General features: G+C 42.0%; 3 protein-coding genes across 3 annotated transcripts in view; all 3 read left to right on the top strand.

The window, feature by feature from the left end:
- The first annotated feature begins 1043 nt into the window (after positions 1–1043).
- Positions 1044–10158, top strand: LOC311136738 (uncharacterized protein). Its single transcript, XM_084171007.1, has 12 exons — positions 1044–1249; positions 1386–1457; positions 1741–1857; positions 2140–2247; positions 2404–2508; positions 2608–2790; positions 5656–5850; positions 6437–6565; positions 6767–6904; positions 7112–7273; positions 7720–7783; positions 9681–10158. Exons 1-11 carry the CDS (start codon positions 1202–1204, stop codon positions 7780–7782), a joined length of 1320 nt encoding a protein of 439 aa, XP_084027133.1. The 5' UTR covers positions 1044–1201; the 3' UTR covers position 7783; positions 9681–10158.
- An 856-nt stretch (positions 10159–11014) lies between these two features.
- LOC311136739 (cocaine- and amphetamine-regulated transcript protein) lies at positions 11015–12336 on the top strand. Its single transcript, XM_084171008.1, has 3 exons — positions 11015–11514; positions 11802–11885; positions 12093–12336. Exons 1-3 carry the CDS (start codon positions 11386–11388, stop codon positions 12204–12206), a joined length of 327 nt encoding a protein of 108 aa, XP_084027134.1. The 5' UTR covers positions 11015–11385; the 3' UTR covers positions 12207–12336.
- A 551-nt stretch (positions 12337–12887) lies between these two features.
- Positions 12888–21806, top strand: part of LOC311137465 (microtubule-associated protein 1S-like) — a 35957-nt gene continuing 27038 nt past the window's right edge. Inside the window, exon 1 of the mRNA XM_084171997.1 lies at positions 12888–13065. Within this exon, the coding sequence (XP_084028123.1) occupies positions 12909–13065 (157 nt within the window). The 5' untranslated portion in view covers positions 12888–12908. The remainder of the gene's footprint in view (positions 13066–21806) is intronic.

Below are 21806 nucleotides of genomic sequence, written 5' to 3'. Positions count from 1 at the left end.
TGTCATGCATTGACAACTTTGTAACATTTGGTCAATCCCTTGATTCGTTTTTCGGCTGATTATGTTTTTGACAAATAGGCCTAGAGGTTATCGCTAAGGCTACTTGATCATTAGCAGTATTTCTGGGCCCCGGATTAATGGACTCGTAGGCTATCTGTGTGAAACTCTAGTCACAGATGAAAGGGGAAAGTTGATCTTCGCTCGAATTCCTACGCAGCCGTTCCGACCGGTCTCATTTTATTGGGTTATTTATTTTATTGCAGCGTTTTTTTTTGTTGTTGTCTCAATTTATCGTGGTAGGCCTGCAGCTGGCAATTCACACGTCTCACATTCTTCACCTTATTGGGATGCATGGAAAGACGCCATGGGGAGCTCACTGCGGTTTTTCGAACCTACCGTAATAGTATATAAGGGCCAAGTGCTGTTGACTAGCCTAGTGTTGCCATGTCTCCTGTCTCCTGTCTCCTTGGTGAACCCCGGCTGCCCAGTAAATTCAGTAGGACTGCGCACAGACACGATATAGTTAGCCTTGACACTTTCCCCCGTTTAAAATGGTAATTGTGAGCGGACATACTAGGACAGAATGAAATACCTTGGTCTAATGGAAACCCAGTATGCTTTGAATGGAATGGGGTGGAGGCGGCTAGAGGAGATTGGAGAATGGATGGAGGAGGGTAGGGAACGTCTCATTTTGACTGTAGCCTATAGGCTATCTAGCCTAGTGGCCCGATGTGTTACACGCATGACTTTGGGTAGGCCTACTCCAGTTAATAGCTAACAAAGCCATAACCAAAAGCAATCTCTTATAGCATTTGGGTTATACGCTATATTGCTGCAATGTAAAGGTTTTAGGACGTGTTCATTCTCATGACCATGTCAATGAAGGAAGTGCAAAATATTCTACCATATGGTAGCCTATTTTTCATCCCCGTGGAGAATAATGTACGATACGGTCATAATAATGTGGTCGGTATGTTACGGGTTCCACAGGGTAGCGCCATTGCAACCATTAATACAAAACCCATTTCAGAACTACAATTGCCAGAATGCACTGTAGCATACACATGGTGCGCTGCAGCATTTTTGACACACTCGCGGGAATTTAATATAATCAAAACGTTTGCTACTACATTTGAAACAACCTACTATGTCACGAAAACTACAATAAGTCAACACGTGTGTTTCATTCAACTAGATAGTTATGGCTGAATGTCCAGCAAGTATTGTTTTGCGATGTGAAGGAGTCGAGGTAAGGGTTTTATAGCATAGCTAGCAAGCTATCTCCCTCCACCAATATGACGAGACTAGCTAACGTTAGCCACTGATAAAGTTGACAGCTAGCCACTTATGAAATTAACATGTATTTTGTTTCTGGTTTGATGTAGAATAAAGGGTCTGTGGCTACTGACAACTCGGCACTGGTAAAGGCCTATGACGAAGCCCTTCAAACATTTCGGGTAAAGTTGACAAATATACAAGCTCCTTCCCCTTTCTGTGGTTAAGATATAGTTGGTGTAGTGCAGACTGCAGAGCCATGCATTTTTTCTTCTTCTAAATACATGGCTCTGGTGTAGTTTTACTTAACTAACAAGCTATATTCAGCTCAAGGAGATGGGACAAAGGGAAAGGAAGCACCTCATGAGATTTTCCCCTTGTGAATCGATGGTGGTTGGCATGGCTTGAAACCAAAAACAATACATGTCAACCTAATGAATCTCATTTGTTTCATTCATCCTTCAGAGCTCAAACATTGAAAAAGAGAGTGGTGAGAAGCTTTGCGACAATCTACAGAAACTGTCTGAGTCCGAATCGTGTGTGCCAAGTCTGGAACCAGTTGACCTAAGGGCAAACTCAAAGGTAGTCAATAGATGGAACACTGACATTTTTGGTGTGTGTAGGCTTGATGCTTTTCCTCATGATCTTTGGTCTCTGATTCTCTTAATGCTATGTGGTCAGATGGCCCCTTCTAAATCAAGAGATTCACCCCTTGTGAATTGACGATGGGGCGATTGGTGGGCATGTGTTAAAACCGAAAACAAATAGGCCTAGCGTGAATGTCTCCTCCATGTTTTCATCAGAAGAACAATGATCCAATAACAAATCCTGAATCATTTCCTTTGTCTTTGTTTTATCCTTTAGAGCTGTAATGATGAAAAAGAGAGTGATGAGAGGGTTGGAGACAACCCACCGAAACTGATGGAATCAAAACTGATAGGCTATATGGAAGAATACGATTTGTGGGATGTGGTCAGAGGATGGTCCCTTCCATTTCATGAAATTGACTCCTTGTGAATTGATGATGTCCTCAAACCAAAAACCAATAACATGAATGTCTTCATCAGAAGAACAATTTTCCAACACTGAATCCTGAATAATCTCCTTTGTTTCATCTTTATCTTTTAGAGCGATGAAAATGAGAGCGATGAGAAGCTTGCAGACAATTCACAGAAACTCTCTGAATCTTGTGTGCCAAGTAAGGGACCGTTTGACCCAAAGGCAAACTTAAAGGTAATCAGTTAGGCTATTGATGGAAGACTGATATTTTTGTGGCGTATAAAGGTTGAAGCTTTTTCTCAATGCGCTTTCTATCTGTGATTCTTTGAGCAGTGGGAGGTAGGTTCCCACTGCAAGGCTGTGTGGTCACAGGATGGGCTGGTTTATCCTGCCAGCCTGGTCTGGTTGGATGGGGAGTGCTGCAAGGTGAAGTTTGACAACTACGGAAACGAGGAAGAGATGAAGCTGAGTGCCCTGCTACCTGAAGCTGCTGACCAGCCCTGGAAGGAAAAACGGGTGAGCCACAGGCAATAGTGTTGCACGGTATACCGAAACGTCTGAACTTTTTCGATACTAGAACATGAAAAACAGTTTGGTAGTAGTATTTTTGTTACTTTCGGTACTTCTGTCAAATGTGTGTCACGTCGTCTACTGATTGAGAGAGGATCAAGTCTGTTCCCTTATAGCGCGAGAGCACCGTGCCTGCTCCACTTTCTCATTGCTAGCTGGAGCCTGCCATGAGGAACCACTGAACTCACTGGGAGTCTGGGCTGCATCACCAGTTATGCTGCACACAAGTTAAATCATCAAATCAAAATCAAATCAAATGTTATTTGTCACATGCGCCGAATACAACAGTTGTAGACCTTACCGTGAAATGCTTACTTACAAGCCCTTAACCAACAATGCAGGTTTAAGAAAATATTTTTGAAATAAACTAAAATAAAAAAATAAAAAAGTAACACGATAAAATAACAATAACGAGGCCATATACAGGGGGGTACCGAGTCAATGTGCGGCGGTACAGGTTAGTCGAGGTAATTTGTACATGTAGGTAGGGGTAAAGTGACTATGCATAGATAGTAAACAGCGAGTAGCAGCAGTGTAAAAACAAAGGGGGGATCAATGCAAATTGTCGGGGTGGCAATTTGATTAATTGTTCAGCAGACTTATGGCTTGGGGGTAGAAGCTGTTAAGGAGCCTTTTGGACCTAGACTTGGCGCTCCGGTACCGCTTGCCGTGCGGTAGCAGAGAGAACAGTGTATGACTTGGGTGACTGGAGTCTTTGACAATTTTTTTGGGCCTTCCTCTGACACTGCCTAGTATATACAGTACCAGTCAAAAGTTTCGACACACTTACTCATTCCAGGCTTTTTCTTTATTTTTACTATTTTCTACATTGTAGAATAATAGTGAAGACATAAACGATGAAATAACACATATATAATCATGTAGTAACCAAAAAAGTGTTAAACAAATATTATATTTGAGATTCTTCAAGTAGCCACCCATTGCCTTGATGACAGCTTTGCACATTCTTGGCATTCTCTCAACCAGCTTCACCTGGAATGCTTTTCCAACAGTCTTGAAGGAGTTCCCACATATGCTGAGCACTTGTCGGCTGCTTTTCCTTTACTCTGTGGTCCGACTCATCCCAAACCATCTCAATTGGGTTGACCTCGTGGGATTGTGGAGGCCAGGTCATCTGATGCAGCACTCCATCACTCTCCTTCTTGGTAAAATAGTGCTTACACAGCCTGGAGGTGTGTTGGGTCATTGTCCTGTTGAAAAACAAATGAAAGTCCTGCTAAGCCCAAACCAGATGGGATGGCGTATCGCTGCAGAATGCTGTGGTAGCCATGCTGGTTAAGTGTGCCTTGAATTCTAAATAAATCACAGACAGTGTCACCAGCAAAGCACCCCCACACCATAACACCTCCTCCTCCATGCTTTACGGTGGGAAATACACATGCGGAGATCATCCGTTCACACACACGCGTCTCACAAAGCCACGGCGGTTGGAACCAAAAATCTTCAATTTGGACTCCAGACCAAAGGACACATTTCCACCGGTCTAATGTCCATTGCTCGTGTATTGGTGTCCTTTAGTAGTGGTTTCTTTGCAGCAATTCGACCATGAAGGCCTGATTCACACAGTCTCCTCTGAACAGTTGATGCTGATGTGTCTGTTACTTGAACTCTGTGAAGCATTTATTGGGGCTGCAATTTCTGAGGCTGGTAACTCTAATGAACTTATCCTCTGCAGCAGAGGTAACTCTGGGTCTTCCATTCCTGTGGCGGTCCTCATGAGAGCCAGTTTCATCATAGTTCTTGATGGTTTTTGTGACTGCACTTGAAGAAACTTTCAAAGTTCTTGAAATGTTCAGTATTGACTGACCTTCATGTCTTAAAGTAATGATGGACTGTTGTTTCTCTTTGCTTATTTGAGCTGTTCTTGCCATAATATGGACTTGGTCTTTTACCAAATAGGGCTATCTTCTGTATACCCCCCTACATTTACATTTACATTTTAGTCATTTAGCAGACGCTCTTATCCAGAGCGACTTACAGTTAGTGAATACAATTATTATTATTTTTATTTTTTTATACTGGCCCCCCCTGGGAATCGAACCCACAACCCTGGCGTTGCCAATGCCATGCTCTATCAACTGAGCTACATCCCTGCCGGCCATTCCCTCCCCTACCCTGGACGACGCTGGGCCAATTGTGCGCCGCCCATGAGTCTCCCGGTCGCGGCCGGCTGCGACAGAGCCTGGATTCGAACCAGGATCTCTAGTGGCACAGTTAGCACTGCGATGCAGTGCCTTAGACCACTGCGCCCTACCTTGTCACAACACAACTGATTGGCTCAAATTCATTAAGAAGGAAATAAATTCCACAAATTAACTTTTAAGAAGGCACACCTGTTAATTGAAATGCATTCCAGGTGACTACCTCATGAAGCTGGTTGAGAGAATGCCAAGAGCGTGCAAAGATGTCATCAAGGCAAAGGGTGGCTATTTTGAAGAATCTCAAATATAAAATATATTTTGATTTTTAACACTTTTTTGGTTACTACATGATTCCATATGTGTTATTTCATACAATGCAAGAAGATACCGGTAGCATCCAGCTTTTTAGGCTAACTTTCCTTGCTAGCTTACAGCTGAAGCCAACACCAAAGTCAAACTCAAAAGTAATCAGTAAAACGTTTTGCTACAGTGTGCAACTACTAAATACACCCTTAGTAAAATATTCATGATAGCACTGTTGGAAACTTGATTTCTTTCGGTTCTGCTTCTCAAGCTTGCTTTTATTACTACCTGGTCTATTAAATGTATATTCCCCGTAATGGTGTGTATGTATGGTATTGTGTACCAGGTGTGGATGCTGGGTTCCCGGTGCCGTGCCGTGTACTCTGAGGATGGCCTGGTCTACCCAGCGGTGCTGGTGTGGATGAGAGGCGAACGCTGCCGGGTGAAGTTTGAAGGCTACGGGAATGAGGAGGAGCTGGAGCTGAGCACCCTGCTATCTCCAGATGACCTGGGAGGACACAGTGGAAGAGCTGCTGCCAAGGTGCAGCAAGGGGTCAAACTTCATTTCAACCCTCATTTATGTGGCCTTTATGACAGACACCAGACGGTTCAAGTAAAGTTTGACAGTAAGATGTATCAGACTTTAAAGATGCACTACGCAGAAATCGCTCTGCCATTTCCTGGTTGCTAAAATTCTAATAGTTAGCCTAAACAAAACAAGCAAGTATAGTGTAGCGAGTCATTGTACCATCTAAACCGTCGTGAATATATATATATATATATATATATATATATATATATATATATATATATATATATATAACCAAAAATATAGTATTTTAAGATGTTTGAAGCTGGTGTACAAAACCGAAAGTAAAAGACGCAAAAACAAAACTTAAGAATGGGAAGCATAGAAATAGGTGCACATACAACATATATACCGCTTCTTAGACTTGCTTTCAATGAGAATGACAGATCTATGATGCACATTTCTATGTACATTTGGTCGGGTTGCCTGAAAACTTCCATATTGCAGCTTTAAATTACATCAACAAACATGTCACAATCCAGTATATGGATGAAGCACTGCGTGGGTCAGCCCAATAAGGCAAGTTTCTCACCCCTAGGCTGTCGAAGGGTTCAGGTCCACTAGTAACAACAGCGCAGATTGGAAGAAGAAGGATAGAGAGTGGAGGACACCTCAACAAGAGGGACGAGAGGAGCCTTCCTCACCTCAGCCACCTGAGTTTCCTCCAGTGAGTCTGGGTGCTATTCCCTCTTTCAGGACGTCTGGAATACATTGTTGACAAATGGTTATGGTTTACTGATGTCTGATATTTACAGATAAGGACGTTTGCATTCAAATATGTCAGACTTGTCCACTATAGCATGTCCCCAACCACACATTTTGATATTTGTTGTATGTTTTTCACACTTTCTCTCTTGTGTTGTTTCAGGGAAAAGACTATAGCAAAAGCAGCTATAACCTTGGCAATGAGCAGGGGGATAAGAAGAAGCCAAGTAGTCGGAGACAGGAACCAAATAATCACCCCTTTCCTTTTTTTCCTCCAGTGCCACCGCCCAAAGGCTGTTTGGTGAGGCTGTTTGCTATGTGTGTTTCTTACCTACATGTCTATCTTCAACCTGTGTGAGACTGGCTACCTCAAGCCTGTACATCCAGCAAGAGTAATGTTATTTAATGTCTGTGATATTATGTTGTGGGTGTGTTTATAAATAAGAGATCTTGACAGTTTGTATTTGAGTATTTAATGCAGGTGTAATAATGTTATCTTCTCCTCCAGGACTTCCTGTCACTCCTGCCTCCTCCTCCACCTCCACCGTGTGTATGGCCCCCCCGAGCAGGGCTGGTGGACGCTGGCGATGGGCTAGACTCGGCCGTGACAGACTTATCCAGCATGCTGCTCTCCTGGTACCTGTGTGGCTACCACACTGGCTGCTACATGGTTAGTAAGAGCCTCTTCCATTTCTAGACCATTTGTTCCTATTGACGGAAACCCTGCCATGTCCATAGGTTCTATTGCCGCGTTCAAAACAACTCGGAAATCTCAGACTTCCGACTTCAGTGCATTCAAAACAACTGGGAACTCTGGAGAAAAAAAACGAGCTCCAACTGGGAAAAATCGATTTTAATGGTCATCCAACTCGGAATTCCAACATGGGAACTCGGGCCTCTTTCTAGAGCTCCGACTTTCCGACCTGAAGATCATTGACGTTGTGATTTGACCTCATATTTTTCAGAGTTCCCAGTTGTTTTGAACGTGGCAACTGTCAATGTCAATACTCCCCATTTAACATTTCAGGATCTCCCTTCTCTCAGATCATGATTTAATTACAACTAAAGGAAACTGATTTCATAATGATATATGGAACTTTACTTTTTGGTTCTTAGGCAATGCAGCAGACAACGACAAGTCGCAAGAGGGCTCATGAAGAGAAACGGGCCGAGGAATAAGGTAAAGTGATCTACCCTTTATTTGGTTTCAAATTCAACTCACTGTAACTCAACTGCTTTATCAAAGGATAATTGTCATATTTTAATTAGGAGGTGGGATAGCACTGACGCTGTATATCGATCTATAGCAATTGATTAGAACTGTAGGTCTATTTGGACCTTACAGAAGTGAAGGCATACGTTTTGCAGTCACTGAAGATTGCAGACTGAATAAATATCTTATGATGATACAGTGAGGGAAAAAAGTAATTGATCCCCTGCTGATTTTGTACGTTTGCCCACTGACAAAGAAATAATCAGTCTATAATTTTAATGGTAGGTTAATTTGAACAGTGAGAGACAGAATAACAACAAAAAATCCAGAAAACGCATATCAAAAATGTTATCAATTGATGGGAAATAAGTATTTGACCCCCTCTCAATCAGAAAGATTTCTGGCTCCCAGGTGTCTTTTATACAGGTAACGAGCTGAGATTAGGAGCAGACTCTTAAAGGGAGTGCTCCTAATCTCAGTTTGTTACCTGTATAAAAGACACCTGTCCACAGAAGCAATCAATCAATCAGATTCCAAACTCTCCACCATGGCCAAGACCAAAGAGCTCTCCAAGGATGTCAGGGAAAAGATTGTAGACCTACACAAGGCTGGAATGGGCTACAAGACCATCGCCAAGCAGCTTGGTGAGAAGGTGACAACCGTTGGTGCGATTATTCGCAAATGGAAGAAACACAAAATAACTGTCAATCTCCCTCAGCCTGGGGCTCCATGCAAGATCTCACCTCGTGGAGTTGCAATGATCATGAGAACGGTGAGGAATCAGCCCAGAACTACACGGGAGGATCTTGTCAATGATCTCAAGGCAGCTGGGACCATAGTCACCAAGAAAACAATTGGTAACACACTACGCTGTGAAGGACTGAAATCCTGCAGCACCCGCAAGGTCCCCCTGCTCAAGAAAGAATATATACAGGCCCATCTGAAGTTTGCCAATGAACATCTGAATGATTCAGAGGAGAACTGGGTGAAAGTGTTGTGGTCAGATGAGACCAAAATCGAGCTCTTTGGCATCAACTCAACTCGCCGTGTTTGGAGGAGGAGGAATGCTGCCTATGACCCCAAGAACACCATCCCCACCATCAAACATGGAGGTGGAAACATTATGCTTTGGGGGTGTTTTTCTGCTAAGGGGACAGGACAACTTCACCGCATCAAAGGGACGATGGATGGGGCCATGTACGGTCAAATCTTGGGTGAGAACCTCCTTCCCTCAGCCAGGGCATTGAAAATGGGTCGTGGATGGGTATTCCAGCATGACAATGACCCAAAACACACGGCCAAGGCAACAAAGGAGTGGCTCAAGAAGAAGCACATTAAGGTCCTGGAGTGTCTAGCCATAGAACATCTGTGGAGGGAGCTGAAGGTTCGAGTTGCCAAACGTCAGCCTCGAAACCTTAATGACTTGGAGAAGATCTGCAAAGAGGAGTGGGACAAAATCCCTCCTGAGATGTGTGCAAACCTGGTGGCCAACTACAAGAAACGTCTGACCTCTGTGATTGCCAACAAGGGTTTTTCCACCAAGTACTAAGTGATGTTTTGCAGAGGGGTCAAATACTTATTTCCCTCATTAAAATGCAAATCAATTTATAACATTTTTGACATGCGTTTTTCTGGATTTTGTTGTTGTTATTCTGTCTCTCACTGTTCAAATAAACCTACCATTAAAATTATAGACTGATCATGTCTTTGTCAGTGGGCAAATGTAGAAAATCAGCAGGGGATCAAATACTTTTTTCCCTCACTGTATATATTAGGACCTACGATACACCCCTGAGGATTCTACAGGTAGGCTATGTACTATTAAATGCTCATAACTCTGTCTGCCTGCCTTTTCCCTTTTCAGGTTGGTTTAAGACCCTAGAATGGGGAAGAAAACGAAACAGCTGTCCTGTAGAAACAGGACAAGAGTTCCAAAGACTGAATGTTCTTGTACTACACAGAGGTAGTCCAATTGGGGCTCTGTGTGTGATGCATTCCAGTTTTCAGGGGTTTTTTCTTACTGAAAGTATGTGTTGTGACCAGAAGAAGAATGTAGATGAGCAGTTAGGGGTACGGTGATCCTAGCTCATCAAGCCGTTAACTCAGCCTTCCAAAAAGCCTATTGGAAGTGCTATCTTTACTTTGACGTTTTTGGCACTTTTCTGTTATTTTTACTCTTCGAAAAAGCTTTCCCAATGTTTTTTTTTTTTGGGGGGGGGGGGGGGGGGGAATAAAATAATGGGACAGCTAGTTTATGGTCAAGTGGAAACAATTAGAATGATTTGTTAATCCTTATTTTGTTAAATGTTAGTTTGAGTTCATTTTGGGAGATTATTTTACTACTGTAAATTGACAATATGTTTGGATGATCGTTTTCTTTTTCAAGAGAAAATTAATTCAACCAAATCGCATGCCTTGGCATTTCTTTTGCATTTCTTATGCATGTTTTATGTAGATAAAATGTAATAGTAATGGTTGAAAATGATTGCAAATGTAATATCTGACTGTAGGTTATTGGGTGTCTCAAACCACCCCTGCAGGTTTACTCATCTCCTCACCTTTAACCCCGAGCTTCACCACATGGTTTTCTTCAGCACATAAGAACTATAGTGTCAATATTAGACCAAATAATTAAACCATGTTTCTTGGAAATGTCTAGTGAGTAGGGAGTAGTAAACACTTTATAACACATTAAGGTAATGTGCAAAGGTATGCAATTTTTCAGTTGTGTCAAGTATATATGTGCAGCCTAAATGCAGAAAATGTGGTCAAAAAATTTTTTTGAATCTGAAATCACACAAACCCTCACCAGTCACCACGAAATTGATATTTTGTATCGTCTATTATATCTGTGGATGACGCAGTGTTCTGGATATGACACTGGGTCAATTGGAACAAACCTTGGGTCAAGGATGAGGTTATGCTCACAAGAGGAGATGGGAAGCAGACCTGGTTTGACGTAGATGGTCAAAAGACCAGATGACACGTAGGACCCTCAAAATAGCAGTGATTTAGAATCTCTATTGGGAATTTGAATACTGAAGTTAAGATGCAGCCAATTTATTGTAAAGGGTCCTTAGCAGTAAAGCTGTGAGATTTCTATGGATTTGGTCTAGGATGCACAATAGCTGCTAATGTAGCCAACAACTCAAAATAGGCTGTGAAAATTCCAATAGCACATGTTCTTAATAAAGCACATTGAAGCCTCCTTAATCCTTTATTTTGGGGCTTCAACTCTAAAAAATCTCTTCATTCCCTGGAGGGAATACTTTTTTGGAAATGCCATTTTGCCAGACAAAATGTCCGTTTGAGTTTAGTAAGTTTTATGTTCCCCTTTAAAAATGTCAAAAGTATAAGCACGTGTACAGGCTATTTGAACACATTTGCCTGGAAATGTTACATGTCAAATAATTCCATCATTTCAGTGTTATGAATATTGCAGCAGATGATGTCAAAGCAACGTATAAAACCTTGGTCCTCGTTGTCTGCCAGCCAGAATACTAGCCTAGACCTACTGATTCGCTTGCTTTGCTATCAACTTCCAATCAGGTTCAGCGCGTTTCAGTACCATGGTCGGCAGCCTGCTCCTCCTCCTCAGTGCCACCAGCTCCGTGTTGGTGGTGCTGGCCAGCTCCCACGACTTTCTGGAAACACGCTCCCCTGAAGACTCCATCAAGACACAAGAAGAACAAGAATTGGTGAGATAAAAAAGTATATTTATTCGCAAAAAAATTATATATATTTTTAAGGGTTTTATATAGTCCTACCAATAGGGTTCTAAAAGGTACATTGCTCAATAACTTGGACGGATGGTTTTGTGGTATATCAATTCACACAGCATGCGCACATTGATTGCTCAAATGGACGCTAATACACATAGCTCATAATCGTGAAACTTAGATTGGCGATATGTTAATAGTCTACCATTGCAGACAGAGAATAGATATGAACATGTCAAACTAAACATGCTTCTTCTACTCTACAGTTTGAAGCTTTACAAGAGGTTCTTGAAAAACTACAGAGTAAGCAGATGCCGGCCTATGAGAAGAAGTTGGGTTGGGTTCCCATGGTAAGAGGAATAGGTTTAGGATTTACTTAATTGAAATATAATTGTTTTGTAATATAATTGTTTTGTAGAAACTTCGTAAGACATATGCCTGAACATGGACATTTTTATATTTTGCGTGACCATTATTCTGTCTGTGTTATTTTCAAGTAGGCAACAGTAGGCCTACAGCAATAATACATGTAGGCTGTATGTTCTCTATGTTGACAGTGTGATGCTGATGCGGGTCAGCAATGTGCAGTTCGCAAAGGTGCAAGAATTGGGAAGTTGTGCGAGTGTCCACGGGGAACATCTTGCAACTTCTCCATCCTCAAATGCTTTTAGGGAATCGAGGACGACAGCTACCATCGGGATGACTCAATGTTGTATGAGGACAATTAGTGTATTCTCAAATCTTGCTGTTTTAGATATGTAAATGTAAAATAATGGAATAAACAACTTTTTTTGAAGACTTGTGAAGACTTTTCCTGCTTTAACAGATTTTTTTTTTTCAGGGAGAAATGCAACAATGATATGTCACATCTCTGCATTGAAGTTGTTGGAGACATGAGAAGTAACTTACTCCAGAGGGCGCAACAGACATTTAGAGAGGCAACAGATTTTCATTGGTGAAAAGGAAACCACCCAAATAACAACAATAATAATGCTAAAACTTAATATGAATATTGCAACAGATGATCTCAAAGCAACGTATAAAACCTTGGTCCAGGTTGTCAATAATAATTCATAAAAATATAAATTATAATACTATCGTAACAGCGTATTATCCTATAATGATTAGGCTACCATAATAATCATAATAGGCCTTAATTGATATGAGATTTTTGACAAACTATTTGAGACTTTGGTTTCAATTTATGTCTAGAGAATATACTTAAATAAGAGTTTCTTTACTGCAGTTACTGTACCTTTATCCCTGACCACAGGGATCCGATTGGTCTGTAAAGTGTCAATCTGCAGAGTTTCCGCCCTATACATAAAGTAGGGGCGTCTCTCTGTATCACATTATTTGCCAAACTTTTCAACATGGCGACACAAAAAACTGAAGAGGTGGAAGCAATGGAAAATGTGAACCGAACTTTGCATCCTGGCTTCAGCAACGACAGGTATTCTCTGCTTGTCATTGTCGGTGAACATAGTCGGACTGGACTTGTGGACTACGTGGTTGCGGAGATAGAGCGAGGTAACGTCGCCCAATTGAATGTCTATCGAATAATGAATTAGCGCCTGCCCGCGCTTCCTTCTGTCCTGACTTGGCTTGAGCTATAGCTCGGTTAGCACAGGTGACGTTGTCTAGGCTCATACTGTACTGTACTACTCAACCTTTAAGTATATGCCGTCAACAAATGGTTCTAGCTAATTGCAAATGAACTCGCTAATTGGTAATTGGCATTGAAATATCACACTAGTCTCGTGAATGTTTGCACTATTTCCACGACCAAGCAGGGGCGTCATGCATCCCCAAAGGTTGAGGGGGCACAAAGTACGTGAGGATGGCTGAGGGGGCACAAAGTACGTGAGGATGGCTGAGGGGGTGGTCCAAGGGGTGGCTAGTCCCCCTGTCAGAAAGTTAGAAATTTTGCATTTTTCAAACACCTTAAATAGCCTTTTCTTGTGATCTACAGCCGTAATCATAATGCTTAATTCTATGTCAAAAATATATATTTTCCTGCAAATCTAAGTATTCCTCTTGAACTGTCTGTATCCTCTTGACAGTTGGTTCTTTTTTTAAATAAACAAATTATGCTTCTCTGTATCTCTGGTAAAATATTGAAAGGAATGTGAGTCTTAGGGTACGTTCGTAAATTCACTCTATCTACTCCGATTTCAGAGCATTCTCATCTGAGTACCAGAGCACAGAATATCAAATCAAATCAAATGTTATTTGTCACATACACGTGTTTAGCAGATGTTATTGCGGGTGTAGCGAAATGCTTGTGCTTCTAGCTCCGACAGTGCAGTAATATCTAACAAGTAAAATCTAACAATTTCACAACATATACCCAATACACACAAATGTAAGTAAGGAATGGAATTAATAATATATATATATATGGACGAGCAATGACAGAGCGGCATGGACTAAGATACAGTAGAATATTATAGAATACAATATATACATATGAGATGAGTAGTGCAAGATAAGTAAACATTAAAGTGACTAGTGTTCCATTTCTTAAAGTGGCAAGTGATTTCAATAGGCAGCAGCAGCCTCTAATGTGCTAGTGATGGATATTTAACAGTCTGATGGCCTTGAGATAGAAGCTGTTTTTCATTCTCTCGGTCCCAGCTTTGATGCACCTGTACTGACCTCGCCTTCTGGATGATAGCGGGATGAACAGGCAATGGCTCGGGTGGTTGATGTCCTTGATGATCTTTTTGGCCTTCCTGTGACATCGGGTGCTGTATGTGTCCTGGAGGGCGGGTAGTTTGCCCCTGGTAATATGTTCGGCAGACCGCACCACCCTCTGGAGAGCCCTGCGATTGCGGGCGATGCAGTTGCTGTACCAGGCGTTGATACAGCCCGACAGGATGCTCTCAATTGTGCATCTGTAAAAGTTTGAGGGTTTTAGGTGCCAAGCCAAATTTCTCCAGCCTCCTGAGGTTGAAGAGGCTCTGTTGCGCCTTCTTCACCACACTGTCTGCGTGGGTGGACCATTTCAGTTTGTCATTGATGTGTACGCCAAGGAACTTGAAGCTTTCCAGCTTCTCCACAGCGGTCCCGTCGATGTGGATAGGGGGGTGCACCCTCTGCTGTTTCCTGAAGTCCACGATCATCTCCTTTGTTGACATTGAGTGAGAAGTTATTTTCCTGGCACCACACTCCCAGAGCCCTCACCTCCTCCCTGTAGGCTGTTTCGTCATTGTTGGTAATCAAGCCTACTACTGTTGTGTCATCTGCAAACTTGATGATTGAGTTGGTGGTGTGCTTGGCCACGCAGTCATGGGTGAACAGGGAGTACAGAAGGGGACTGAGCACACACCCTTGTGATCAGCGAAGTGGAGATGTTGTTTCCTACCTTCACCACCTGGGGGCGGCCCGTCAGGAAGTCCAGGACCCAGTTGCACAGGGCGGGGTTCAGACCCAGGGCCTCGAGCTTAATAATGAGCTTGGAGGGTACTATGGTGTTAAATGCTGAGCTATAGTCAATGAACAGCATTCTTACATAGGTATTCCTCTTGTCCAGATGGGATAGAGCAGTGTGATTGCGATTGCATCGTCTGTGGATCTATTGGGGCGGTAAGCAAACTGAAGTGGGTCTAGGGTGACAGGTAAGGTAGAGGTGATATAATCCTTGACTAGTCTCTCAAAGTACTTCATGATGTCAGAGGTGAGTGCTATGGCGTGATAGTCATTTAGTTCAGTTACCTTTGCTTTCTTGGGTACAGGAACGAATAACTGATTAATTTACGAACCTGCAACACCTGTTGAATATGACCAGTGTCAGTAAATGTTGGCAAGAAAATGTCATTAAATTGTTGCCAGCCGCACAGTTACAGTCACCAATGCTCTAGATGACAAAACAGCCTAACCAGCTCTGCTCTGCTCTGCTAGGGCGCGTAAAATGGTCAGAGTGAAGTGTTCTCTCATTTGTTTCTGGAAGTAACTAGCAAGCTAGCCAACTTTAGCCAGTTAGCTTGGGTCCTTGACTACTGTTGTGAGGTCAGAACGCTCAGATCAACCCTACTCCTCGGCCAGAGCGTCCAGTGTGTGCTCTGAGAGCAAAACGCTCTGACTTTACGAATGCCCGGAGTTAATTTATGAACACACCCTTATTCAGTATTTTTAATTATTGCTTGCTTTTCTAAAGTCTACCAACTTTGCCAGCAGGTATGCCAGCTAAGATAGTTAGACAAGCTAGCTACTTTAACTTGATATATAGCCTGAAATTGCTTCTTGGTAGCTAGGTTGAGGTTGGGAGATTGGGAACCTATCATGGCTAGGTAAAGCCAACTTCATAAAATTGCTAGGTGGCTTGTAGGAATACAGAGAAATTATTACTATTATTATTTTTTAAGCAGGACAAATCTGAGGGGGCACTTGCCCCCTATGGGCGTGACGCCTCTGTGACCAAGTTCATAATCAAATATGATGCCACATGGAACCCTGTTTTTCAGCAGACAGAAAATGGAAAGATGAGGGAGGTAAAAGCCAGTAAGGGACAACAACAAAGATTTTGGATCTACTGGCAGATGGTTAGCAGTGGGCCCCTGCATGGTGTGTTAGTGTAAGTTCACAAAACAAAATTGACTATTAATAGTGTGGGATAGTAAGTCGCTCTGGATAAGAGCGTCTGCTAAATGACTAAAATGTAAATGTAATGTAATGGATAGCTGAATGAATCATTTTGACAATATGTAAGTATATGGGTATTTGCCTACACAGCTAGCTAGTTATGCTGAGTTTATCGTCTTGTACAGACTATCATTACCAGCCACACTGCAGATCAGTCTTTCATCCCATGGCAACAAGCCCACCGAAGAGAGGAGGATACAGATGTTGAGCCCTATCTAAGGAGACTAACAGCTTTTGCTTCAGTTTCCAAGGACATTGCTACAGAGAAAGGTGTGATATGTTTGTTAACTCATTGAGCAGGGGAAGATACATTTTAGATTACATTAGCCTAGGTTTTACCATTGTGCAGTGTGTATCTTGCTTGTACGTTGTATCTTCCTCATCCCTTTTAGACGACTTGTCTTTGAGAAAGGTTAATCTTGCATCCATAAGATGGACTGTGTTTAATGACGTCTGTCTGGTTCCAAGATGCCACTGTGCTGGACTTCTGAAGGGTTGTCACTGGGGAGGGACTCCACTGTGCACTGATTGGTTCAGGGTCAACACAGGGTATCATTGTAAAGGTTTGGCCTTTCGAGACCACTCAAGACCTCAGGGTCCTCTGGTCTAACATAAAATCATCATAGTGTCATCATCAGGTGAATGCACTGTGCAGCACAGAAAGGGAGTTTTTCTTTCCTCGAGCTTCCAATATTTTTTATTTTTGTTGGAAGGGTGTCTTCTTTCTGTTTTGTTTTAGTTTAGTTCCGAACATACAACCCTGAGCATCTGTCGGGGTTGCTTTATTAGCTCTGACTAGTAGAGACAGTTTGCAGTAAGCTTTAACCACTTCAATGCTAGCTTGTATCACTCACAAAGCTGGTTTGCCACTTGCTTGTAGCTTATGAATAACAGGAAATTATATTCCCAAATAATGTCAACATCCTGATTTGTGTGTCACCCCTGTGTAGCGTTAGAGTTAACGGAAGCATATGAGATTTCCATTGCATCGGGCTACTTGGAAAATAAGGAAAAAATCTAATGGTGATTTGATTTCCATGCCCTTTGCGTAGGTTTTAAGACTCTGCTGCTACATTTAGCATGTTCTCGTTCGAATAGTTTCCCCATGCTCACGAACATTACTTGATTCCCATCAATTCATGCAAGTTGGCGACTTGTGTACCATTACAGGAATTGACTGCAAATGTCAATGAATAGTTTTGTTTTCAAATGCTATAATTGTCATGCCTGTGTCAGTGTGCCTTGGCAGCGTTCAGAGTGACGGAATGGTGAAGTCTCTCGGACTCGCAGCCCTGGGCCTGTAGAAGCCAGCAGGCCTGAGATTCCAGCCCACGCCGCAGAGAATAAATAATGCAGCCCATTTACTTCAGCTTGGATTCACTAGAGTGCCAGAGAATGGAAGTGTCTCCTTCGTCAGGACGTACACGTAGTTTCCTCTGCCACTCCTTTAGTGTTGGGCTATTCAGAGTTACTTTATCACCGTCCAGACAGACTCCATCAACCCTGCAGTTCAGAGGCAAGGTGAGAAAGTACTACCCAGAATACCCTGGGTTGCTTGCTAGGAGAGCGTGGTCCTTAAATGCAGGGGTTGGGTAAGTTGTCAGTCACATTCAATGTTGTCAGCCATTTATATCTGGTTCTGCTTGGGCTGGGGTAGGGTTATTGGGGACAATGCAGCTGTGTGTGTGATTGTCCAAACACTAAACTTAGGCTGTGTCTTGTTGAGAGCTTGTACCCCCATAAGGAGACTGGGTGTGTAAAGTTAATTCATTTAAATGTTTGTTCATGGTAACGGCTGAAGTGAGTTTTACCAGTCGGTCTATACAGTGCCTTCAGAAAGTATTCACACCCCTTAACCTTTTCCACATTTTGTTGTGTTACAGCCTGCATTTAAAATGGATTACATTTAGATTTTGTGTCACAGATCTACACACAATACCCCATAATGTGAAAGTGGAATTATGTTTTTAGAAATTTTTACAAATCAATTAAAAAGGAAAAGCTGAAATGTCTTGAGTCAATAAGTATTCAACCCTTTTGTTATGGCAAGCCTAAATAAGTTCAGGAGTAAAAACGTGCTTAACAAGTCACATAAGTTGCATGGACTCACTCTATGTGCAATAATAGTGTTTAACATGATCTTTTAATGACTACCACATCTCTGTACCCTACACATAAAATTATCTGTAAGGTCCCTCAGTCAAGCACAGATTCAACCACAAAAACCAGAGAGGTTTTCCAATGGTTCGCAAAGAAGGGCACATATTGGTAGATCGGTAAAACCCCCAAAAAACAGACATTGAATATCCCTTTCAGCATGGTGCAGTTATTAATTACACTTTGGAGGGTGTATCAATACACCCAGTCACTACAAACATACAGGCGCCCTTCCTAACTAATTTGCCGGAGAGGAAAGAAACCGTTAAGGGATTTCACCTTGAGGCCAATGGTGATTTTAAAACAGTTAGAGTTTAATTGCTGTGATAGGAGAAAACTGAGGATGGATCAACAACATTGTAGTTACTGCACAATACTAACATAAATGACAAAGTGAAAAGAAGGAAACCTGTACAGAATACAAATATTCCAAAACATGCATCTTGTTTGCAATAAGGCACTAAAGTAATACTGCAAAAAATGTGTCAAGGAAATTAACTTTTTGTCCTGAATACAAAGTGTTATGTTTTTGGGTAAATCCAACCCAACACATCACTGAGTACCTCTCTTCATATTTTCAAGCATGGTGGTGGCTGCATCATGTTACTGGTATGCTTGTCATCGGCAAGGGCTAGGGAGTTTTTTTCAGGATAAAACGAAACAAAATAAAGCTAAGCACAGGCAAAATCCTAGAGGAAAACTTGGTTCAATCTGCTTTCCAACAGACACTGGGAGACAAATTCACCTTTCAGCAGGACAATAACCTAAAATACAAGGCCAAATCTACATTGCAGTTGCTTACCAATACGACATTGAATGTTCCTGAGTGGCCTAGTTACAATTTTGACCTAACTCGGCTTGAAAATCTATGGCAAGACTTGAACATGGCTGTCTAGCATTGATCGACAGACCTGACAGAGCATTAAGAATTCAGAAAATAATAAGATAAGATTTAAGATTTACCCAGAAAGACTGACATCTGTAATCGCTGCCAAAGGTGATTCTAACATGTATTGAATACTTATCTAAGCAAGATATATTAGTGTGTTATTTTCCAATAATAATACAAATGTTCAACAACAAAAAAAACACTTTGACATTTAGAGTATTTTGTGTAGATCGTTGACGAAAAATGACAATTCAATCCATTTTAATCCCACTTTGTAACATAACAAAATGTGTAAAAAGTCAAGGGGTGTGAATACTTTCTGAAGGCACTGTAACTGCATTTCTGTCTGACCCCCCCCCCCCCCCCCCCCCCCCCCCCCCCCCCTTCCCACTAGCCCCCTGTTATCTACAAAGTGTTTTTCTTCCGTCTTAGTCCACTCTCCCCACTTTGATTGTGGCTGCCTGTATCAGTATCTGTTCTGAGGGGCCATGTGACTGATGTCACACACACTGCTCAACATTTCCTGCTGCTCAACATTTCCTTCGTTCCTGGTCAGTGATAAAGGCAGGCGCTTTGTTAATGATTTGGTTTGGGGAACAAAAAAAGAATGTTCTCTGAGGGTGACATTATTAAAAGTGTTGGAAGATTACTGTTAATGTCACATGTTTTTAGAAATGAGTGCAGCCCCTGAATTAGAGCTGGAATGATAAACTGAAAATTAGCGACACCAACCACACCAATCATTTATCGCAGGCCTTTAGCTGGTATCCCACATTACGATAAGTACCCTATACTAGAGAAATGTGAAGTTTCAAATGAAATACATTCGCTGATATGGATGATTGTTAACGGGACAATTGATTGCTACAACCACTAAACTAGTAGTAATAGTTTAAAGGATAATAAATAAAAAACGGTGGTGCACATTAATGTTCTAAACTTATCATTCTATTTATCATTATCACATAAATTCAGGCAATTTATCACAATATGGATTTTCTCTACCCTTAATACGCTATCCCTCCCCTCCTACATTTGTATTTATTATGGATCTCCATTAGCAGCTGCTCTTCCTGGGGTCTGGCAAAATTAAGGCAGTTATACAATATTACAATATATTCATAACAGATTTCACAACACACTAAGTGTGTTCCCTCAGGCCCGTACTCCACTACCACATATCTACAACACAAAATCCATGTGTACGTGTGTGTTTAGTGCGTATGTTACCATGCATGTGTCTGCGCCTATGTTTGTGTTGCGTCACAGTCCCCACTGTTCCATAAGGTGTATTTTTTATCTGTTTTTTAAATATTCTACTGCTTGCATCAGTTACCTGATGTGGAATAGAGTTCCATGTAGTCATGGCTCTATGTAGTACTGTGCGCCTCCCATAGTCTGTTCTGGACTTGGGGACTGTGAAGAGACCTCTGGTGGCATGTCTTGTGGGGTACATGGTCAGCACACTTGTGATTGCTGCCAAAGTGCAACTAGAAGAGGGGGACAGCCTGGAAAAAATAAGACATTTTGACCTGCTGGGGTTTCTTTGCTCTAACCCACCGGTGGGTCAAGCCAGCCCAAGTCCAGCCCCCAGACAGACATTTACAGTGCATTCGGAAAGTATTCAGACCCCTTGACTTTTTCCAAATTTTGTTACATTACGGCCTTATTCTAAAATTGATTAAATAACAAATTTTCCTCATTAATCTACACACAATACCCCATACTGACAAAGCGAAAACAGGTTTTTAGAAATTTTAGCAAATGTATTACATTTTTTTAACAGAAATACCTTATTTACATAAGTATTCAAACCCTTTGCTATGAGACTCGAAATTGAGCTCAGGTGCATCCTGTTTCCATTGATCATCCATGAGATGTTTCTACAACTTGATTGAAGTCCATCTGTGGTAAATTCAATTGATTGGACATGATTTGGAAAGGCACACACCTGTATATATATATATTTACCGTAATTTTCGGACTATAAGCCGCGCCTTTTTTCAAATTTTTCGACCCTGCGGCTTATATAACGGTGCGGCTAATCTATGGATTTTTACAGCTAACGGCCACTAGAAGACCTCCTAAATCTATGGATTTTACAGGTTACAGTCCACCAACTTTAACTCTATGGGCTCTATGACCGGTCCGCGCCCCCCACCTTTAAGCGGCGGGCTCCAGCAGGAAAAGCTGGAGGCCGGAAAAGAGTGAGACAGGTAGCGCGCAAAAGTAAAAGTGGAACCGAGAGTGGTACGAGAGACAGAACGAGAGACAGAACGAGAGCAAGACAGACAGACATTACGAGAGCGAGACAGTTTGTCTCTTTCCCGACAATCCCCTCTGTGCACAAACCCTTACATATGGTAATTAAACATTAAAACACCTGTGGCTTATAGTCCAGTGCGGCTTATATATGTACGCATCATTCAATATCATTCAATTTAGCTGCTGCGGCTTATACTCCGGTGCGCCTTATAGTGCGGAAAATACGGTATATAAGGTGGCACAGTGTCCTCTTGTTACTGGAGGGCTGAGCCTTAGCAGCTTCCTCTGTGCACTCTAGAACCCTCTCGGAACCCCT

This window comes from Coregonus lavaretus (assembly GCF_964263955.1).
Source record: "Coregonus lavaretus genome assembly, chromosome: 11".
Lineage (NCBI taxonomy): Eukaryota > Metazoa > Chordata > Actinopteri > Salmoniformes > Salmonidae > Coregonus > Coregonus lavaretus.
This window is presented reverse-complemented; position numbering and strand designations above follow the sequence as displayed.

Coding starts and splice junctions, on each gene's coding strand:
- LOC311136739 (XM_084171008.1), top strand. CDS start 11,386: ATGGTCGGCAGCCTGCTCCTCCTCCTCAGTGCCACCAGCTCCGTGTTG. Junction 11,515..11,801: donor CACAAGAAGAACAAGAATTG/GTGAGATAAAAA, acceptor TCTACTCTACAG/TTTGAAGCTTTACAAGAGGT. Junction 11,886..12,092: donor AGTTGGGTTGGGTTCCCATG/GTAAGAGGAATA, acceptor CTATGTTGACAG/TGTGATGCTGATGCGGGTCA.
- LOC311136738 (XM_084171007.1), top strand. CDS start 1,202: ATGGCTGAATGTCCAGCAAGTATTGTTTTGCGATGTGAAGGAGTCGAG. Junction 1,250..1,385: donor TGCGATGTGAAGGAGTCGAG/GTAAGGGTTTTA, acceptor GGTTTGATGTAG/AATAAAGGGTCTGTGGCTAC. Junction 1,858..2,139: donor ACCTAAGGGCAAACTCAAAG/GTAGTCAATAGA, acceptor TTTATCCTTTAG/AGCTGTAATGATGAAAAAGA.